The sequence below is a fragment of the Galendromus occidentalis genome, unplaced genomic scaffold (genome assembly GCF_000255335.2).
Source record: "Galendromus occidentalis unplaced genomic scaffold, Mocc_1.1 scf7180000077485, whole genome shotgun sequence".
In the NCBI taxonomy this organism is placed as follows: Eukaryota; Metazoa; Arthropoda; class Arachnida; order Mesostigmata; family Phytoseiidae; genus Galendromus; species Galendromus occidentalis.
Genome location: NW_003805473.1, coordinates 2,004,376 through 2,024,032, shown reverse-complemented (window position 1 = coordinate 2,024,032; position 19,657 = coordinate 2,004,376). Strand labels below are relative to the sequence as shown.

The window sequence follows — 19,657 nt, the reverse complement described above, 5'->3', positions numbered from 1 at the left end:
TTACAAGGAGTAGAATTGAGTCGCAGTAGACGACTGTTGTTCGATTTGACCCATTTTGAATTGGAGGCGTTGCAGCCACTTCAGGAAAGTTGTTGACACGAAGGCAGCTTCTTCCCGAGTTTGGAGCGGGGGAACCCAATCGAGACACGCCTGGAGCCGCACTCGGAGCTGATTCGGTATTTGGCCTTGGAACGAATAAAGGGCCGGAGTCCACATGGGAAGCAACTGGAACATCGGGCAAAACACAATTCAGTCTTTTGATATCGGCGATGACATGTTAGCGAGCCAGCCTCTTCATATAATAGATGGGACGAGTACCCGAGCCAACACTGTGGAATTGCATTCCATCAGAGCCTCCATCAAGGTGAGGAAATGAAGGCTGACCATATCGGTCAGCTTGGGATTGCAGACCACCTGCAGGACCCCAGGAGTGACTTTTATCCAGAAGTCCGTGAGGACCAGGGTGCACGTGGTATTCTGCTCAGATCCGGGTGGATTGAGTGAAACCATGTGTTCGCAGTACATGGTCCATAGCTGCGACGAAGTTTCTCTTAATGTATGCTCTCGTAATCGGGATGATATATGCATGAGTCTAGAAGCTCGATCTGACTCGATCAGTATTCATTTTCTCGACGGGCACCCTACTCGGGATTTACCTGGCACAGAATGAACGCATGAAATAGCGAAGACATGTGGAGAATGCAGGCCTTCGATTGCTCGAAGAAACCTGCGAGGACCACTTGGATGTGGTCTGCGATATGAGCATTCGCTTCGAGTGGTATTGGCTGGCACGTTATTGTCGAGTGGCTGTGCTGACCACCTGCAGGAGGATTGGGAACAGTTCATTTGGGACTTCAAAGACAAAATAACTATCGGATCGAGCTCGCTATTTCGAACCAGACGGAATAGAGACAGTGTTCTTATCATTTGCTTCGACGGCATCCGAATTTCGGAAAAGCGCTAGAACCTCGAGCTTTGCCCACCTAGTAACGCAGAGTGTGTGAGAGCTCCGACGAGAATCCAGGAAAGGAGTCGTATATGGGCCACGCAATCGGAGAATTCCTTCGGCCTGTGAATTGATCGTCTTAGATATTGCTATGATGATCCGCGTTCTACATTCCTATTTCGATCGATACCGCTCCGGAGGCACGACTCGGCGCTCCAATCCCACTCACCCTTGTTGCGCTGCGTTGGGGGGATTGTACAGCCAGGGAAGGTATTTGCTAATGGCTCTGTTGTCCCTACCGTTAACTGGGGAAGGGATCGGGGGAAGAAAGGATGAGTTCACAGGAAAGTCTCGAGAGGATGTCCCGCGACGCTTCCGGAAAAATCTTCGGAATGTGAAACAGATAGAGTATTTGTTCAACGCCCTACCTCTGGTGATTTCCAGCGCGAGGTATTGGGAGACGCCAGCCTTCAGCTGACCACCCAAAGTTTCCTCGTTCAGCCGACTCGTCGTGCCATGGAAATTGCTCTTGACGCGGCTGAGCGTATGCACATCTGCCAAGAATTCTATGGCGTCCGCGAGGTTCGCTCGGAGACAATCGGCCGCGTTGGTATTGTATTGACTCGTCTGCAGTTCATGCATCAGCGGTGAGTCGTCCAGGATGACATTCGGGCACAGAGCACCGCCGGCGTCTTGCAAGACGAATTGAACGAGCATGAGGAGGTTCTCGTCGGGTATGGACACTTTGAACTTGAGCGCCTGAACCAGTTCGAATACGACAGTCCTCGTCAACAAGTTCTTGTCTCGGTCCTGGAAAGATTTTTTTCCTGAATTTCCTCTTATTCCTCCTTCGCCTTTTCCGGTGCTCACATGGGCTCCCCGGAAGGGAATAAACTGTCAGTACCGAGAACGTCAGGGTCGTTCCTACTCACTCGTTGCATATTTCTGTAACAGAGATGACAGAGCTCCAAAACCTGGTGATAGCCCACAATCGAATGTTCGATGGCGTGACTCAGGATTTTGGAGAATGGTTCCAGGATGGTTTTACACGCGTTTATTCCGGGAGCCTGCAGTGAATTTCGCTTTTGACTAAACGCTCCGATTGAGGGATATGCTTTGCGGGATAGGAGAAAATTTTTCAGCAGAAGGACTAACCTTAAGTATCGAAGTCATTATGCGTAGCAGACAACTCAGGGATGCCACCGAAGTGTTCAACGTGTTTCCGCCTGCGGGTAATTATCGACACTTCATCGGGTTTCTTTCATCACATGCGCTCGGGCATAAGACAGAGAGAGATAGCATGCGGGGAAAATATTTGTGCGCGCCGATCGAGTCGCCCCACCTACCAGACGTTTGTTGTAAGGGGCTCAGAATGAGTATGACTCTTCTCAAGAGAGTATCAAGGTGAGGAAGAAACGTTGACCAATGGCTGACATTGCTGTCCGCGGGTAGGAGTGCTTCCAGGTACGTTGCTACGTTCGTTAGAGTGTGCAAAGTTTGCTCGCGACAGAGCTGTTTGCGTTCGTTGAGATCCTCCACCAGAGTGATCAGAGGCTGCAGTTGATTCAGTTCGTTGAAATCCGCTAGACATGAAGCTAGTACCTTGAAGAAGTCTCGATCTGGAAGCATGGTCAAAATTAACGAGGAGCTCGAAGAGGGTGCGGAACTGAGGCTCGCGCCGAGTCGTATGGGATGAGCTCACCAAAATGTCCTTGGAATATCTGTATGAATATCCCGTTTGCTGAAAGACGATGCAAGGTACATCGGATGAATTGGCAAGCCACGCTATTGCATCCTCCGGGCAAGTGCATGTTGCTGTGGGATGAAAGGATCAGCATTATAGCTCTGCGAATGACCTAGCCTAGTGCAGCGTGTTCTGCGGTTTTCCGATCTCTTGTGTTCTTGAAGCCTCAATTCGAGACTCACCTCTCACTCTGCCAAGCATAAAAATATTGCTGGGCTATTTTTGCGACAACTCGAAGCATGTCGGGCATGATGGGAGCGGCCAAAGACGGTTCTCTATGAATGTAAGTCGCCAACGCCACAATGCATAGACCGATTTCGTCGTGGGCGTAATGCTCGATTATCGCTCCACAGTCCGAGCACCGATCCAGAACGATATCATCGGCAGGACGCGGAACACTCGATGACGAAACGGAGCTCGACCTGCAATGAGTCCCGATTAGTGGTTCCTAGTTTCTCGTCCGGAAGTTCTCTCCGCGAGAAGCGCTCGCCAATTCGGCTATACCTTTTTGCCGTTCCAGAAGTATTCGGTTGAGACTGGAAGTTGACCTCGTTGATTTTTCGTGATCGTCTCAGTTGGGCAGCTGATTTTGCATCGTTCTTCCTCTGGGCGTCTTCGGCTGCTCGTCGTTGCTTTCGTTGCTTGTAATGGAGCTTCGATTTGCTTTCTTCGATGTGACTACCTGTGGAATGCGTTTGCCGTGAATCGTTTCGGAGTTTCTTATCAGTGGAGTTTTGCTTCATCGGAATGAAGGTTCCCGCATTATGCGCCGCTGATTCAAACCTTTATTATCTTCTTCATCGGGGACGGTCAGTCCAGCGGATTTCGATTCGTCTTGAGATAAAGTTACGGATTTTTCTGGAACGAGAATAATCGATGGGTTAACCATCGTCGAGAGGCTCGAACATGACGGATTCCAATAACCACCGGCTCTCTATGAAAATTCGAGGGTTGTCACAAACCTTTCTTCTCTTTCTTGTCGTCTTTCTCCTGCTTCTCTTTTCTGCGATCATCATCCTTCTCCTTTTTCTTTTCGTTTTTCTTGTTCTTGGAGTCAGCGTCTTTTTCGAATGTTTGATTTCGTTCGAGTTGATCTTTCGTCTTCGTGGTCTCACCAGCGGATATGATTTCGGCCTGAACGGTAGTGAGGGTCGACGGCTCAACGATGAATGAAGTGTCCTGAGAAGAATGTATATATTGTTTGATTTTGGTCGGGAGACACGAGCTCCGAATCCGCAGTTAGACTCCGGAAGCCCAACGCGGGGCGGGGGGGAAGCTAAACCAAATCTCTAAGCTGAGAACCACGTTCGCTTACTACGATTTCTGCAGTATTTCCATCCTTGATTGCAATATCCGTCAGCGGCAGGTCGTCTTTCGCAGTGCTGTGGTCTCTGAAAGGTCCTGGTCCTAGGCTTATTGTCGAGCCTGACGGGGCCGTTTGGTTGCCGAGCCTCTGTCTCGCGGGAGAACCCGGGACACTGCGACCATGGGAGTCTCCCTCTCGTCTGTGGAATTCATGGAAGAGGAACAATCCCATTATCAGATGAGGCATCAGCGCGGATGAACGTCGAGAGAGCCCGTGGTTGAAGCCATTGACAACAAGGCGAACACTCACCTAGTAGGCATAGGACCGACCGGCAATAGTCGTTCTAGTGAGGGAATCTCTATGCTGGATCCAGCGCTTCTCGGCATGAGTACTTGAGTGAGCCTCACGTTCGCATCGAAGGGAAACCTTCGGTCTCTGTCTGACCTATCTAATTTGGCTACAGGCTGGGGACCAATTGGCAGAAGCCGTTCAACGCACGGAAGAGACGGCATCGGCGCGGGGGTCTGCTCTGACCGCGTCCTATAGACGAACTCCTTTTCTCGGACGTGACTGGAGCCTAGGCCAGCGGCCGTAGCGGTCCCATGACTCCCAGTGTAGATGTCTAGCGATCGCTGGCCGGAAAGCAGCTCTTTTTTCCCGTCCCGCTCCTGCTGTTCCTGGTCCTGCAGCTGTGGCGGAGCGAAAAACTTCTGTACCGGAGCTTCAGGCTTCTTCGGCTCGTTCATACTCTCCTCACGTTTTTTGCCGGCGGCTACGACGCTGCTACTGCGTGCGGACTCATCTTCTAAAGCCTGCTTCTCGAAGGAAACAAAGAACATCTAAGTCAAGAGCCTCAAAGCGGGAAGAAGACGAGGGATCAGCTGAAGCTCGCCAGTCTGGCCTGAAGCATCGAAGAAAATAATCACCAAACAGAGAATTCGTCCGAGCGGGATTCGCTCAATTACCTTTTCCATGGGCTCGGAGGAGCTTTTTTCCGCGGTGTCTTTCAAATCGGGTTCTTTTTCGGAGACGGAAAGGCTTATCGGTGTGGCATGGTTTCGTTCTTCTCTTTCCTCAATCGTTATCGAAATGGCCGATTGCGCTTCGGTTTGTGACGCTTCTTTGACGATTATATTCTGCTGCACGCTCTCTTTCGAAGTCGGTTCGATTATCGTAAGCTGCATACTTCCAGGCGGTGCGTCCTTGACGACGCGAAGCACGGCTTGCTCGACGAGGGTGGCCGACAGCTGGAGTTCTTGAACTTCATTGGAACCCTCGTCGGACTTGGGCGATTCGGGAATGGCCTCGAGTTCCTGCTCGGGCTCCGTTTGCTCCTCGCTGTCTCGTTGTAGCGATGAGCCGGTCAACCTTAAGGGATGAGGTTTGGAAGGGTCGTGAGCGTCTAGTCTAGAGAGTGGCTTGTGGACGTAGCCCTGACTGGTCCCTGAAGATGATCCTGCAGACGTTGATAGTTTGCTGTCACTTAGACTCCCCGCCTCGTTTCCGAGTGTCGTTGCAGCTATTGCGTTTTCTTCGTTTTGAAGTACGCCACTCAAGTCACCACCCGATGCCGCAGTGCTCAGTTCACTACTCATGAGGTCTGCAACGATAGAGACTTTTCGAAAAGTTTTAAGCATGGGTCTTGTCCTGGAAGAGGCGAACTCTCTCCGAACGGAGGATATCCTACCTCGGGAGATGGATGACACTGGACCGAAAACGGACGGATCGGTTACGTTTCTACAGAGATGGTTGTGAGCTTGCAATGTATTCAGAATGATATGCACCAGGTGTTTGACCTGACGCGACAGCGGCGGAGATTCGTAGTCAAACTGTAATTCGGCGACGCATCAGAATCCGACTGGAATGCCGCAGAGAATCCGAAGCCTCCCGTAAGAAATCAACAGAATTTATTCCCTGCGCCTCAGCGGTCACTCACCTTATACAGGATGACGAGCACTGACATGAGCCACGATCGTCTCTGACTAAAATCGAGTGACCAAAGAGAATAACGAGGGTGGGCTCCCGCGTTGAAACTGTGCCTCTGGGGTGCAGGACAGTAAAGCAGAACGGCCATCACTGTTGACATGAGAACGTTCCCCATAGAGTGATTGAGGTCGAGAACTCTTGCTATTTGCGACAAGAATGCGTTGAAGACGGCCGACACCCGCAAGCGGTTCGGGTTGATGATGAAGTGCCGGTCTTGCATTCCGTAGCCCATCAACATGTTGAGATGGGTTAAAACGATGGAATGCGATCTGACCATCGTCTTCTCTTCGGTAGGATGTGAGGGGTCTGGTCGGGAGAGGAACTCCAGGAATACGAACACTAACATGTGAAGGGTATCCTGAAAATGTCATCACGAGTCAGTCTCGATGTCGACATGCTATACGGGAGCGAGAGCCCAAACATAATGGGAACCATGAATCATAATAATTCAGACGTTACGTTGACGACGCGACGTGTCGCCCGCTCACCTGGTCATTGAGATCATCGTTCTCAAGAGTCCGCTGCATGACTTGCAGAAAGTGTTTCTCTTCCGCCGCTTCTTTCTGACTAGGATCTCCTAAAATCAGGAACAAGAGGGTCAAGACCCTGATCTCGGTCGAATCCCATTCGGGGAATATAATTGGAAGGATTAGAAAATATATTCCGCGAATGATTTTCATCGGGAGAGCTGGGACCCATCAAACAGTCTAGGGCTACAGACCTTGGAAGAAACTGTTGGGGAAATGTTGAGTAGGAATAGTAGCCGCCATCACAAGCGCCATTCCGGCTGCAGGGCCCGTCGAGAGACGCGAGCTCTTTCTCTTCAGGACTGGCGCTGACGACTGTCTACTATGGATCTTCTCTTTATCTGCGGAAGTACCGACTAAATTATAGGTTTCGGAGATCCCTCGACCCCATGGGTTGATATCAGTGAGATGGTCTTGAGAGGGGAATTGCAATGAGGAAAAATATGTTATCGGAGCCATCCGTTTTTACCATGCTGGACTTTGGGATCAGAAAAGCGTAGAAGTCCTGGGGCAGACATAGTTCTCTTATAGGGGTATTTAGTTGCAAAGCTTGAAGTGAGACTTCGATTGATCTTCGTGAACGAGAGAGCTTCTTGAGCGCGGGACAGTTTGCGCTGGAAGACCTCGCTGCTCTTGTTGCTGTTTTTCAGATCTAGTCCGGAGAGAGAGGCATGAAGCAGATTAGTAGAGGGAAACGGACCTCTTTTTAGCATCGGAGACGATGAGTGAGCGGAGGACGAAAGATCTAGAGGATAGGCGGGACAGTCACAGTCGTACCTCTCGTGTAGGATATTTCTCCGTTTCGTTCCATGACAAGTTGTACTTCCATGAATAAGGCGTCGAACCTGTTTAGGAAAAAGTCCCAAGACAAGAAACGGCGCTCGGAAAAGTGACTGAACAGTTGGAAAATTGTCTGCAGGATCATAGGTCGGTCCACGACCACCGTGTCGAATTGGGCTTCCAGGCACCAAATGAATAGTTTCAGGGACACCTGTGGATGAGGTTCACGTCTCTAGCCTTCAAGAACCGCGAAGTTTCCTGCGAGATCCAGCCGTCCGCATCTCGGCCAAGGCAGCGCGCGCCTCGGAATGTCGGACTCACCGTTTTGATTGTGTCCAGACACAGCAGTGCCCGCTGCGCGACCGCCGCATTGATATCGTCCATGCTGTGGCTGAGGTAGCAGAAAGCATTGGCCAGAGACGATTGTAGGAGTGGACTGTTCCGAACAGTCGCTGGCTCCATGAAGTGTCCAATCATTGTAACTTTTTCCACTGCCGAAAAGCGGTCCAACCACGAGTCGGAGTGGAAATCTTTCTCCACGTGTTTCCAGAATTGGTCCATTCCGGATGGCAGTGTGACGCAGTGGAGGAGCAGTGGAACACACAGTCTTGCGATCTGTGAGCACTCTGCTTGCAGTAGTTTCCATAGGCTGTAATTCGCCAGACATGATTCCAATTCAATCGGAGGAAGCTAAGTGAAAGCATCTCTTGCGACAAATTACGGTTCCAAGGGACTGATTTGCCCGGACGGGAACTCACTTGACCACCAAGAGATTTTCTTGACACCACAGAAGGAAGCCGCGATGATCATGCGCAGCCTTGTTCAGAACTTCTGCGTGGAGACATAGGAGCTTGAGACAATGCAGAAGATGGTACATCACGTCCGTGTTCAGCGGCCGAGTCATTTCCTGCAGCAGGTGAAACACCAGGGAGAGATGGGGCGGCAGTTCATCGATGTTGATCTTGAACTTCCCCTGACTCGTCACCCAGAAATCACTGTCCTCCGTCACTGGAACTTGCTTGTCATTTTCGTCCAACAGCATGGCTGCGGCCACAGTCACCTGGGAGAAAAATGAACGTGCTCGACGAGAATGCATCGATAAGGTTCTCGTTCTCGGGAACAATTACTCGCGAAACCTCGATCGGGTTAAGTACTATCCGTAGATGACGGATATCGAGAGAAGGTCGGGTTCTTACTTTAGCTTCGGGCACGTCGTCTTCTGTTAGAGTTACAGCTGTTGCTATCGCTCTCATGACCTGGAAGATATTTTCTTCCTTCGAAGAGAATCTCATAGACCAATGCCATCCCTGTGTCGGTCGGGTCCTGTTCGAATGAAATTCACGTGAAATACAAACATGCTCACCTGCTCTTGCGGCAGGGCTGCCACGACCTCTCCTGTTACGTCGGTGACTTGGGCAGTATGAAGGATAGCGCCGGCTACTGGAGGCGTTGGCTCATCAATGTCTATCGCAACGAATTCTTTGTCTTTATCTTTCTTTGTCATCGATCTGTGCCTCTCCGAGCCACTCCCCGACGAGGGGTGCTGATCTTTCGGTGTTCTGGGGGCGGGGGCGTGGTCGCCTGGAATCTGTGAAGGAGCGATACGGTGTCAGCGATTAGGTCGATCTCGAACGACCAGTAGGGTGCTCCGGGGGGCGGGGTTTGGGAGCGGTCCGCCCCGGGCGGCACTATCGAGAGGGCGGCATTTCCGGGTTCGACATTGAAAAAAACGGCTATTTTGCGGAATTTCTCTCGAAAAGTAATCTGACAGGGGCGGCATTTTGGTTGATCGCGTCCAGAAATTCTAAACTTTCGTTGACCGCCCCGGGCGCCGAGAGGGGGTTGCAAGCCACTGCGAAAGACATATAGGTTGGTAGAGGCCCGAGCTATCGCGACCTCGTCCACTCACATCTGCCATGGCAACCTCCATGACGGGGCAGATAAACTCGATGAGCGACAGCGCCAACTGGAACCAGATGGAGTTGAGTTCGCAGTTGACGCATCCAAGATCGACCACCTGCGTCCCCGTCTCTTCTGTGGACGGTGGCGTGCAGTCGTGGGTTCTCGTCCATTCACAAATGAGCATTTCTCGGATGAGGATCTGTATTTCCTTGCTTTCCTTCGTGTTCAGACCCCTGTGGCTGTTCAGCTCTTGCAGCTCGAGCTGCTTTATCAAGATGTCGAGCATGAGAATGTGGCAGCTGATGTGGACTTCTCCGTCGGGTTTCTCTTCGGGAACAAGGTCTTGTGGAAAGCAGCTAGAGGGTAGACCGTCGAGACCCAAACTGGAGAGCATTGTTCCGGTCGTATCCTGGCGCACTGGATGGAACTTTGGTGTAGGCTGGTTTGCCCCGCTGCTTTCCTCAAGGGATGCCGATTCTTCGTGGCTCTTCTTGAGAGCCTCGATACCTTGTTTGAACATGGAGAACAGGAGACTGAGCGGAACTGGGACTTCGAGTTGTGTAATTATCTGCAAGGCGAAAGAGATCCATTTTCGTTCGTTCCCCTGGCTTCTGCGACCCCATTCGTGATTGATTTCAACCCGCATACCCGCATTCGCCTCAAGACTCACTTGAAGCCAGAACAGGGCTTGCTCCTGAACTCTCGCGGTGGTACATTCGAAACGTTGTGTGAGAAAGCTGTACATTTGCTTGATTTCGAAACCCAATGGACTCAGATCAGGATCGAGAACTTTGCTGAGTAAGATCTTCAACTCCGCAAGTTCAGCCTCCGGGATTTCGAATCGAAATGCTTCCATCCAATAGGGCATGATGAACTCCCAGACCTGTAGGATCATTCACGTTAGGACAACGATATATTTGAAGACTGGTGAGTGGTAATTAGCGGAAGGGACGGCGATTCTCCGCCAAGCGAATGTACTCACCTGCCGGTTTATTATGTCGTAGGGAACGAGGCACAAAAGCGTCCTGAAGCCCTCTTTTATATGATCTGTCTGAGAGGGCCACACGTCCCAGTGGCCGCCCACCTGGGCATATTCGGCCGGATGAGGCAGCAAACACGAGACGAACACTTCAAAATGCGTACGTACGATGTCCATCAGCCAGCCGTTGATGTATTCCGTTTTCAGGCGTTCCAAGGAATTGCCAGTCTGGTCGTCAGGTAAGCAGGCGGTATAATGGAACCATTGGAAGAGCATTCCGAGTAATCGACCCAGCGCGTCCGGAGGTGTTTTGTCCTCGGGAGTACACAGACCGACAAGAAGCCAAATTCCTGAGCAAGGGGTTGAGTCGCTCATTATTTTTGGGAACAAGGATCGGAAGGGGACATTCGTTCCGGATATTCTAACGCTCCTCGCTGCTCATCGGAAGCAAACTCACCATATCTACTAAGCAATTGTCTCTCCTCCTGGGCTAAGCGCTCAGAGCTTTCTTCACCTTCGTTACTCTGTAGAGTAACACCGGCTCGTCGATCCACTGATGTAGAATCTTTAGATCCTTTCTCGTTGCTTGGTTGAGCTTCCTTCAGTAAACTGCAAACAAGAGATTCCACCAACGGGGTAAACAACGAGCCGACTTCCCTTAAGATCGGCTCTCTGGAGCTGACTTCCGGACATGCTTCCCGATCGGGATCGTGGTGTCGTGACTCTCCACTGACCTTACAACAGCCTCAACGAAGAACATTTGCGTTTCGGTGTCCATCGACCAGGGACTTGGTATGTTTCGATGAATTACGTGGTTGTGCCCTACTGGGTGCTTTAGGTGAGTACAGAGCCCGCATAGCCTGGTAGGTCGGTTGCCGTTCGTGGAGGCGCACTCTGTCGAGAAGCATGTGCTTGTTGCCGTCTTGTCCTTGCTTGCGCAGGTCTGTGAATAGGGTCTGACTTTATGACACCTCATGACTCATGATCGAGCACAGCTGGGATGGGTTCATCCCCGTTGATATCATGATGACCGATCGATGGAAGTTTCTGCGTACTTTGTTTTCGCACTGTAGCGATATCTCGTTCAGGGGTAGCAGACAAGGCTGCAAGAAGGAGTTGGCGTTGGCGTGTTCACCCTGAATCAGATCGGAACATGCCTGGCAGACGTACAGCGGAGGAGGGCGCTCACCGGATGAGATTGACACCGAATGATCAAGACAGATCTGAAACGGAGGCATATTTTATCCGTTCCGAGACGTCGAAAGCGATCGATGGATGAGCGAGTGGGAAACCTGCTGGGCTCTACCTTTATCGCTTGATTATTCCCGGTGGCCGCCCCGATGCAGTTCTCCATCTGACACTGCTGCGCCTTCCATTGGATGACTCCACTTGCAGAACTACCGCTTCCCCCGAGTCCAGACGGCGGCGCGAATTTCTTATCTCTGAGCGTCGGATTTAGTGTGGGCCAGTAGTGGAACAGCATCTCCACGGCAGGATGGCGCGCTTTGGCCGTACCATGCGCTATCACGCACAAAAGGTCTTTGACGATGTCCTTTTTAAGCGACAGGAGACACTCGAGCAGTTGAGCCTGATGAGCCATATTGTCGGTGTATTGGAATACCAGCATGATAACGCTGGCGACCGACAGATTGGCGTAGTCGGGCACCTCCGGCTCATTTCCACAACCCACAGAGTAGTTCGCTGAAGCAGATGACGTTCAGCGCTTAGCGTTATCGAACGAGATCGCGAGTCGCGGAAAAACTTACTAGTTGACCATGAAATTCGGTTGGAATGCTCACTTATCGTGACCGGGAGCAAATGATTGCAAAGCAAATCAACGATGTCTTTGTGAAGACTGGCAGGAAAATTCGCAAGCGCCGATGCCACAATATAGCCAAGCGTATCCATAAATTCGTGTTCTAAGAAGGGCACGAGGCATGCCATCGTGTTGAGAATCGTCTGGCCCAAAACTGCAAGGGGAAAGAACAAAAACAATTTCATTAGGTCTCATTCATACGTCTTTCAAGTTTTCCATCCCGGAGGCATCCACGTACGTTGTACGGGAGGAGGGAGAATACTGACCGTGTGCCCCGCATGTAACTAGAGGTACGCAATCAACGAGTTGGACCAGCGCATTGTACAGTGCCTTATAGTCGAGGCTCGGGAAAAGGCTGATGCGCGCATGGTCTTTCTCAGCTGAGCGCAACATTTCGAGGGGAATCGTTGGAACATCCTTGAGCACGCTGGAATGGCGGTATAATTAGAAGGGCGAGCCTCACTCGATTACGAGAAACCTCCTGAGCGTACATCCTCGCGATGACATGGAGTCCAAATTTCCGAATCAGAAGGTTTCCTGAACTTGCCTAAGAAGTGTGAGCGAGAAGTATTTCAGGGTATTAGCGACGTCGACTCCGGAAGGTGGCGGCGGTAAACCGTACAGTATACGCGTGTGAAATTCCTGCAGGTTCTTGATCTTAGCCGTAACTGAAATCGAAGGGACTCTCTGTTGTATGAATTAACTCCTCTTTAGCCTGCTCAGAAGCCTCGCTTGGGCGCGAGTAAGCTTGTTTCTGCGACCCCATTCGTAGATTCTCTTCCATCTCGGGAACGTAACAAGTCGCGACGAAAATCGGCTTCGCGTGACCATAGGGGACAGGAGTCAGGAGATCGTGTGTTCATGCAATTGTTTTTCCGAGCTGGTCGGACCTCGACCAGACCATTGCCTCTCAGCTCATAGTCAGGACGAGCAGCTCACGGCCAATCACTTGCCGCCTGAATGTTCCGTAGAGAATCCCCGGAGTCGGAAATATACTTACAGGCTGCCGCACGGGTTCCCATTTTCGATGTCTGGCGTTGTTTATCCTTCCGTCGGGTCGAGGGAAGCTGAGTCGCTCACAGTCTTAGCCTGACTCTGCTACGCAGACTTCGTATTTTTCAGTTGCTTCTTTCATCGATAATGTCAAGTCTCCATAAAAATTGATTGAATAAAGCTAGTCGACTTGATCAACTGCTTTTCATCTACGTTCGAAATATTGAATGGACGGGATGTACGTCTCCGCGGAGAGCTCGGGGAGCCATTTTGGAAAAAGGTTCGGGAAGGGAAGAGGCGGAGGAGGGAAACCTCACTTCTTCGTGCTCTCGGAGACTCGCTCGGAGGGAAGACAGCCGACGGCGGAGTCGTGGAGAGCATCAATATTTCGCCATGGTTGAATCGAGGTCGCGCTTTTAGGTCTTTCGCTATATTTCGTTCCGATCTCGCCTGATGACTATTGGTATTGATGGAGAGAATCTGATACGCGATTCTGCTTCTCGCTGGCGGGATCAAGGATTATGTTCTTGACATTGAAGCATGATGACTTCCGATCCGATGCCTTCGCATGAAAGGCCATTTATTCCCATCCAGAATGGATCCCGGAGACCCTCGTGGATCGGAGTTGGAAGTTCATCTGCTCAGCTCCATGTTTATCGTGGGAGAATGCGTAGATGGAGCAGAAGTCTCTGAGGCGGGTCCCCGGGATGCCGTCCCCAGGGTGTTCCTCTGGAAGTTTTCGACGACCGCGCTCCATGATCGGAAGATTCGACCGAAAATTCTGATCCTGCTGGAAACAATCGACTTGAGCAGCGAAAACGTGTGTACGCTTCGTTCAGCCCTCCCCATCACAAGATCACAGTATTCTCGGCAAATAGAGGTCGCGACTCTGAGGAGATAAAACGACAGATGTCATCAGAATTCAGAAACCACGGCTGGCGTCACGATCTGTCCCGCGACGTAGGAACACACAGATTTGCAGCAATGACGCTCACAAGCAATACGAGGCTCCCATCTTGACCAGCTGTGGCACCCTTCAACGATTCTCGGAACTCAGATGTTGCGGTCAAGAGGCTCTCGGAAACCGTGGCTCGAAGCTCCTCAGCTGCTGAATATTCCAAAGGTGAGAACGACGACCATTACGGCTTGGTATTTCGCCGAGGGGAGCTACTTGTACTGATGGGTCGAGTAGGTTTTTATCTTGCCTGCTTGATCCGCTCAAATCGTCGTTCAAACCTTGGGTAGATCTGGAACGGGTGGCGTGCCATCGGGAAACAGGTCGAGCAGGGGACGCTCTTATTCGATCGAAGGCAGAGAATCGCTCACTGACTCTTCGGGGCCTTCGACGCATCACCAGTCTCGAGAGGTTTTTTCGCGCCCATTGCTGATGATCAGAGCTCGACTTTCTAGCCGGAAATTCTCGGCATTTGCCGCAATGCTCCGAAAAATCGCGGCCACGGTCACAGACCGCGACGAGAGTCGAGCCTCTTTCATGATATTCTCAAAAACCTCCAACTCTCCGGAGCGACTTCAATACGTTGCTGGCCCGACTTGGAAGCAGGACAGTCGTATTCTCAGCCGAGAGGGTGGCGCGACTGCTACATATGTAGGTATCACTTTTCGAAAACTCGCTACATATAAGGGAAGTGTACCTATGTATTTTCGAGCCCATTAAATATCCATATTTAGTGTTATGCCTTGTTCGATCCATTCAATCACCGATTTTATGAGACGAGGCTATGGATCTCTCCGACATCTTCCATCAGCTAGATCGATTTCCCATCGGAGGGGACTTGAGTCAATTAGTCAGTGTTTACGAACTTCAACCCTTTCTGAGCATTCATCGGGAGTCCAATCGGATGCAATCCTTGAAGGCCCCATTTTGAGAGTGCCCGCGAGATTATTCCCGTAATAGGACTCTTGTACTCGGGGATAATATGTATTTTCATTCCTTCCGCTGTCAGATCTGCGGTGAACATCATGGTAGAAACGCCGCTCCCTTCTGGTTTGCGGAGGCCACGCTATCGATCAGCGTCGGGAATTAGCTGATGAGCGCCTCGAATGTATCGTAGGTGTAGTCAGTATTGTATCCGTAGTGACCATGGAAAGTTATGAAATAGCCTATGATGAAGAAAAAATAGAGAACCGGGAATACTCCACGGCACCAAGCATCAATATCGGCACCGATCTCCGCGTTTGGTTTTCGGAAGTATAAACAGAAGCGATCCCAATGAGTGAGATCGGCGCGCTGCAACTCTCTCCGGCGGAATTCCGAGTCGGTCTCCTGGCCGTCTCTCGGGTGGCGTTGCAAATGGTCGACGATAATTAATTCCAGTAGGCTGACGTAGATGAATAAGATTGATACAGAGTCCCAAATGTTCAATGCCTCCAAGTTCGAAACCATGGGTAGCTGATTCCTGAACGAGCTCGCCGCGGAAAGGAAGGTCAGACGATTAGTCATCCCTGCGAAAATAATCACGAGATAAGTGTCATTTGTGAATGTGGTAATGATTCTCATCCGAGCCTGTGAGCGTGGCTCGGACGACTTCTCCGATCCCATCATCGAGGCCGACGTAGTTTTGTCGATACGCACCTATCATTGCTCTTGGAGGGACGCATCTTATTGAGACCCAGAAAGCCATGAAGGATGAAGTGACCAGTATGAAGCCCGGAATAAAGACCGTAACCCAATAGGATCCACGATCGCGTGTAAACAATATCATGCTCTGGAAAAGATTTTCTCATCAGAGATTCATGCAAGAGAGCCAGAAGCAGCTCGCCGCCGAAGCGGGGAGCGGCTGCTGTGAATTCACCGATCATCGCCGTGTTCCGGGTGGGAGAGAAATCGCAGCTCTACCTTCAGGCATGTGGCGTTGTAAACGTCGACTTCCTCGGGGCGACACGCCGATAAAGTGTACCTCACGGGATAGGCATTGTAAAAGAATGTGCTCATCATCGGAAGGTCCTTGTCCGTCCAATTGAGTTTCACCTGGATGCAAGACCATCGGGTATGGCAAAGGAAAACGCATTCGTGTTTAGTTCTTAGAGTATTTCGAGGAGCTCAGAGATTCTCTTTACGTCGTTTTCGCTGAAGCCGGATACCGTCATGGTCATCATGCACACGGGGAAATCGAAGGGGAACACATCGAGGAGTGTGCGACAGGAGAGATCGAGGTCCAGCGATCGTGTGTACTCTACAAGCCCCGTTGGCCAAACCCGCATCGTATCGTCAGCAGGATTGAAGTCTAGAATGTTTCTGTTCTCGATGACCAGAACGAAGGGTCTCCATATCCGATGGAGATGATACCACGCATTCAGACCTGTCGGAGAGGTCGGGCACTGTAAATAACTATCCGAATTCTCAAAACGGATTCGATCGAGGATAGTGACGCAGGACAGCGGTCTGGAGAGTTCGGATACGGGAAGAGAACTGGGAGGGCATCCAGCCTCACGGAGCGAGACCGCCTGATCCCACCTTGTAGTACGCTGTTATTCCCAGGATCGTATTGGAGTCTCTCATCGATGTAGTGATGTATCAGCTGAATACGAAAGCTATAGTCGAGGCTCGTTTCTTCGGAAGACGCGATCGATTCCACAAACATCGAAACGTTCACAAGCGAGTCGGTCTCGGGCCCTTTCGAGACGTCGTAACCCTCGAGAATGCAGTCCAATACGAGCACATCAATCGAATCCTGAACACAATCACCCAGACACGAGGGAAATATCACTAAGAAAACGTTCAAAAACCTATTCCGCATGGGAAGTAATTCGATAGGGCGAGCTATTCGAAAGTCGTCGGATACTGAGCTTGCTACAAAGGATTGTTTCAGACTTCCGGAACAACACGTTCATCAATGCACAACGCGTTGCTCCCCGCTGCGAGAGAAACTGCCACGGGATGTGACCTCGGCGTGATAACAGCAATCATCTGAGAGCGCTAAATGCTGGGTGATTTTCTTACCTCTCAGGTCCAGTGGTCAGGATCCTTCAGCTGCCGCTCACCCCACGAGTTGTCTCAGAGCTGGCTGCCCGAGACAACTTCGAGGAATTTCAAAAGTCAAAAGCAGACTGCCCGTGTGGTTTTTACACAACGAATAAAAAATCGAGGAATGAGCGAGAGGCGATTCCGCGCGGAGCAACGGCCTCACGGGAGGATTGCCTCCATTCTAAGCGCGGCTCCGGCTCTTGGACTGCGAAAGGAGACCGTTTTGTTCCGAAAGGGAAGATCGGTCGTATGATGCCCCATGCCTCCGCTCGATGCTCGGCTGCGTGGTTTAGTCGCGCGAGGCGGCTGCGAAACGAGAATGTTGCGCGGCCTCATAATTTCCACTCGAGCACTCTTCTCAGCATGTCAACACGCCGGACTGCGTGCCAGAGTCGGAATACGACCAGGACCACCTGGCTACGCGGCCTAGAAATAAATTCAACGGATCCCCGGAGCGAATACTCTGAAGATTTCATCATGGGCAGCATACGCTAATGAGTGGGGGAACGACACTCGTGGCACACGAGTTTTCCCAGTGTTTCCAGTCGCTGGTTAGAGATCCCGTTAGAGATCCGGAGCACGGGTAAGGGTTGCGAACACTCCGTCAGCTGAGTTCAAGAGCTCGAAGCTGAACGCTGGTCATGCTCCCCGACACAGGTAGGAGTCCCGCGGCGGTGAATCCCGCCGAGCGGGCGTTTCCACTGCTGCTGATTAATATCCTGGAATTATGACTCTTTTCGAGTTCTGCTCTGCGTGGAAGATTGAGGAAGCTACGTATGAACATCTCAGAGGAGATCTCGCAGCCGCAAGGTCTCTTGAGGTCGGTTCTCGAGCTGAGGTCACAAGGAGAGAGGACGCGCGAGCGCGTGATGGGTGTCTTGGGCCTGATTCACGCACGAAAGCGAGACGAGCCCTGGTGGCCCCGCCGGCGCCGATCCGCCCTCTCTTCTCGGTGTCCTCTCTCGTCGCTGTCGGTGGCGTTATTCCTGGAAGACGTAGACAGTTGCTGGGCGGTTCGAATCTCGTTGGTTGGCGTATTCATCCTCATAGCGGGAAACTTTTCATCGGAATCTGTCATCTAAACTTTGTGAGGTCTGAGCCGCCGCCGCCAAAACTCAGAAACCCTCGAGGTCCCGAGCAGGGAGAACGGAACAGCCATCGAGCCGAACGAACCAGCGGACGAACAGAGGTTTCGTTGCGAGTTCCTTAGGGAGATCTTGTAGGCGCACACGGGGTTGCGACGCTCGGTTCCGCCGCCGTTTCTCGAATCTCAACCGAATGTCGGATTTACAGGCGGAAGCTTAGAATGGCTCCTGCGAACGCCCTCCGCTGCTGCGGTTGGTGGCCGGTGTTCCCTGCGCTCGGCTGAGAATGGCTTGTCTTTGCATTTGCGAAAGTCTCTCAGGGGACGTATCACAAAGGATACGCTCGCCTACAAACGCCCGCTCATATGTAGGGGGCACAGAAAAAAGAAATGTTCCGAGGCGTTTCCTACCGCTGCTGAGCACTTATTTCTTCCCCTCCGCCTCGAGCTAAAGCACTTCACATTTCTTTTCTAGTAATTCATTCCCGCGCCGAGAGCCGGCCTTGATATTTATTTTCCATTGGTTCCAGATCATTCTTTGTGCGTCGCTGCCTATATTCCGATATCACGAATTTTCTGAAGAGGTCTAGCCGAAGAGGTCCCGATTCTGGCCCGTCGTTCATCTCTGTCCGCGCCCGCGTCATCTCACGCCGATGCCTGATCCCTCCCGTAAATCCGAATACGCACCTCCGCGTCGGTATGAAGCTTCTGAAGTCGGTCGTATCTATGGGACGACATTCGCACGCCGAACGCACCTTAAGATTCTCTCTCCCACTGGACGGTTCGTACAACGAGGAGGGTTCTGACCCACTCGCCAGACTTTTTTTTCTCATATCTGCTTGAGCCGGGAGGAATAGGCGGGCACATCAAACGCGGACCCTTCTGCTGCGGGCTCGAGGATACGGTCTAACGCTACCTCGAAAATCGAGGGGGATCCAGTCCTGCAGGCAGAGAGCAGAGGCAGCCCTAAAGGCAGGATCGAAGGAGTTCGAGTATCCGTGCATAGCATCGCTCATTCGGGATGTTGCAGCGCGTCCTCGCGGAGCTGCCGACGAACACGAAAGTCTCATCTGATGCTCCAACGATCGTATTTATCATGGGACGAGGAGAGGAGCTCGACAGTGTTCCTTGTCCTCGCGCGTAGACTGCGAGAAGACTGTTTTCCGAGTCCCTATTTACTGCAAACAATGACCGGATCGAATGGATTCGGAGGAGTGCCGAGGAATAAGAACACCCAGAGCAGGCGGGGAGCGAGGCGAGTCTGACGACTACTCGGACGACTGAACAAGAGAGGCGAGTCGGGAAGCCTGATTTGCCTTCCGAAATTGTTCTATTCAGTCAATCGTCCGTTCAATCGCTGTCGTTAGAGCGAATTTGCTTTTCCGAGTTCGCGGCTGCTACTACAGGAGGAACAAGAGCAGGAGCACTGCGCGAGCAATAACGATCAAACCCAGGGGCATTGCAACTCCGGAAATTGGGGCCGGTCAGTACAGCGCAACGGGGACGATTACTTGGCTTTAAAAAATTAGGGATGTTGCTCTACCGATTGTCTCGCCTCAATTCCTCCGAGTAGGCATCGGAGCTCCCTTCCGCTCTCACTGCATGCTGA

General features: G+C 51.5%; 2 protein-coding genes across 2 annotated transcripts; both read right to left on the bottom strand.

The window, feature by feature from the left end:
- Positions 1-13,008, bottom strand: unc79 (UNC-79 domain-containing protein). The gene is made up of 38 exons (XM_029112186.1): positions 12,987-13,008; positions 12,534-12,654; positions 12,253-12,413; positions 11,970-12,140; positions 11,477-11,871; positions 11,226-11,393; positions 10,905-11,113; positions 10,628-10,779; positions 10,174-10,520; positions 9,862-10,074; positions 9,199-9,759; positions 8,653-8,877; positions 8,486-8,545; positions 8,048-8,349; positions 7,611-7,938; positions 7,287-7,500; positions 6,979-7,161; positions 6,704-6,850; positions 6,471-6,559; positions 5,933-6,340; positions 5,684-5,825; positions 4,962-5,596; positions 4,306-4,814; positions 4,006-4,195; positions 3,653-3,869; positions 3,474-3,548; positions 3,195-3,372; positions 2,873-3,112; positions 2,649-2,761; positions 2,293-2,565; positions 2,102-2,172; positions 1,879-2,013; positions 1,375-1,756; positions 1,176-1,251; positions 984-1,069; positions 657-820; positions 319-534; positions 1-225 (listed from the first exon to the last, which is right to left on the bottom strand). Exons 1-38 carry the CDS (start codon positions 13,006-13,008, stop codon positions 1-3), a joined length of 8,403 nt encoding a protein of 2,800 aa, XP_028968019.1.
- Positions 13,009-15,020: 2,012 nt separating this feature from the next.
- Positions 15,021-16,737, bottom strand: LOC100899797 (glutamate-gated chloride channel-like). Its single transcript, XM_003745902.1, has 5 exons — positions 16,455-16,737; positions 16,058-16,299; positions 15,837-15,968; positions 15,573-15,705; positions 15,021-15,442 (listed from the first exon to the last, which is right to left on the bottom strand). The coding sequence occupies exons 1-5, from the start codon at positions 16,735-16,737 to the stop codon at positions 15,021-15,023; spliced, it is 1,212 nt and encodes a 403-aa protein (XP_003745950.1).
- Positions 16,738-19,657: the final 2,920 nt, after the last annotated feature.

Excerpts from the sequence above, each read along its gene's own strand:
- unc79 (XM_029112186.1), bottom strand. The coding sequence starts at position 13,008 with ATGGGAACCCGTGCGGCAGCCT. Across the intron at positions 8,350-8,485 it reads ACGACGTGCCCGAAGCTAAA|GTGACTGTGGCCGCAGCCAT; the intron begins GTAAGAACCCGA and ends TTTTTCTCCCAG. Across the intron at positions 2,566-2,648 it reads GATATTCCAAGGACATTTTG|ATCGAGACTTCTTCAAGGTA; the intron begins GTGAGCTCATCC and ends CCATGCTTCCAG.
- LOC100899797 (XM_003745902.1), bottom strand. The coding sequence starts at position 16,737 with ATGCGGAATAGGTTTTTGAACGTTTTCTTAGTGATATTTCCCTCGTGT. Across the intron at positions 15,969-16,057 it reads CCGGCTTCAGCGAAAACGAC|GTGAAACTCAATTGGACGGA; the intron begins GTAAAGAGAATC and ends TCTTGCATCCAG. Across the intron at positions 15,443-15,572 it reads CCCTCCAAGAGCAATGATAG|GGATGACTAATCGTCTGACC; the intron begins GTGCGTATCGAC and ends TTATTTTCGCAG.